General features: G+C 61.2%; 1 protein-coding gene across 1 annotated transcript in view; it reads left to right on the top strand.

The window, feature by feature from the left end:
* The window catches only part of LOC118451986 (serine/threonine-protein phosphatase 2A 65 kDa regulatory subunit A alpha isoform-like), a gene marked incomplete at both ends in the record, with an annotated part of 608 nt that extends 497 nt beyond the window's left edge, over nt 1-111 (top strand). The window contains one exon of the mRNA XM_035891410.1: nt 44-111. Coding sequence (XP_035747303.1) covers nt 44-111 — 68 coding nt within the window. The remainder of the gene's footprint in view (nt 1-43) is intronic.
* Between the last annotated feature and the right edge of the window lie 193 nt (nt 112-304).

The following is a 304-nucleotide window of genomic DNA, read 5'->3' as shown; positions in this document are numbered from 1 at the left end:
CAGCGCCGGCCCCAGGAGGAGGTGGAGGGGTGGGTGATGCCCCCCCTGCGGCAAGCGGCCGAGGACAAGTCCTGGCGCGTCCGCTACATGGTGGCCGATAAATTCACCGAGGTGAGGGACAGTTTGGGGACATTTTGGGGGCAGCTTGGGGACACTGGGACCTTTTGGAGGGACATTTTGGGGGCATCTTGGGGACATTGGGATGTTTTGGGACAGCTTGGGGACACTTTGGGGAGCAGCTTGGGGACATTGGGACACTTTGGGGGCGACATTTGGGGGCAGCTTGGGGACATTGGGACCTTTT

This window comes from Egretta garzetta, unplaced genomic scaffold, assembly GCF_000687185.1.
Source record: "Egretta garzetta isolate BGI_Z169 unplaced genomic scaffold, ASM68718v1 scaffold1083, whole genome shotgun sequence".
Taxonomy (NCBI): Eukaryota; Metazoa; Chordata; class Aves; order Pelecaniformes; family Ardeidae; genus Egretta; species Egretta garzetta.
This window is presented reverse-complemented; position numbering and strand designations above follow the sequence as displayed.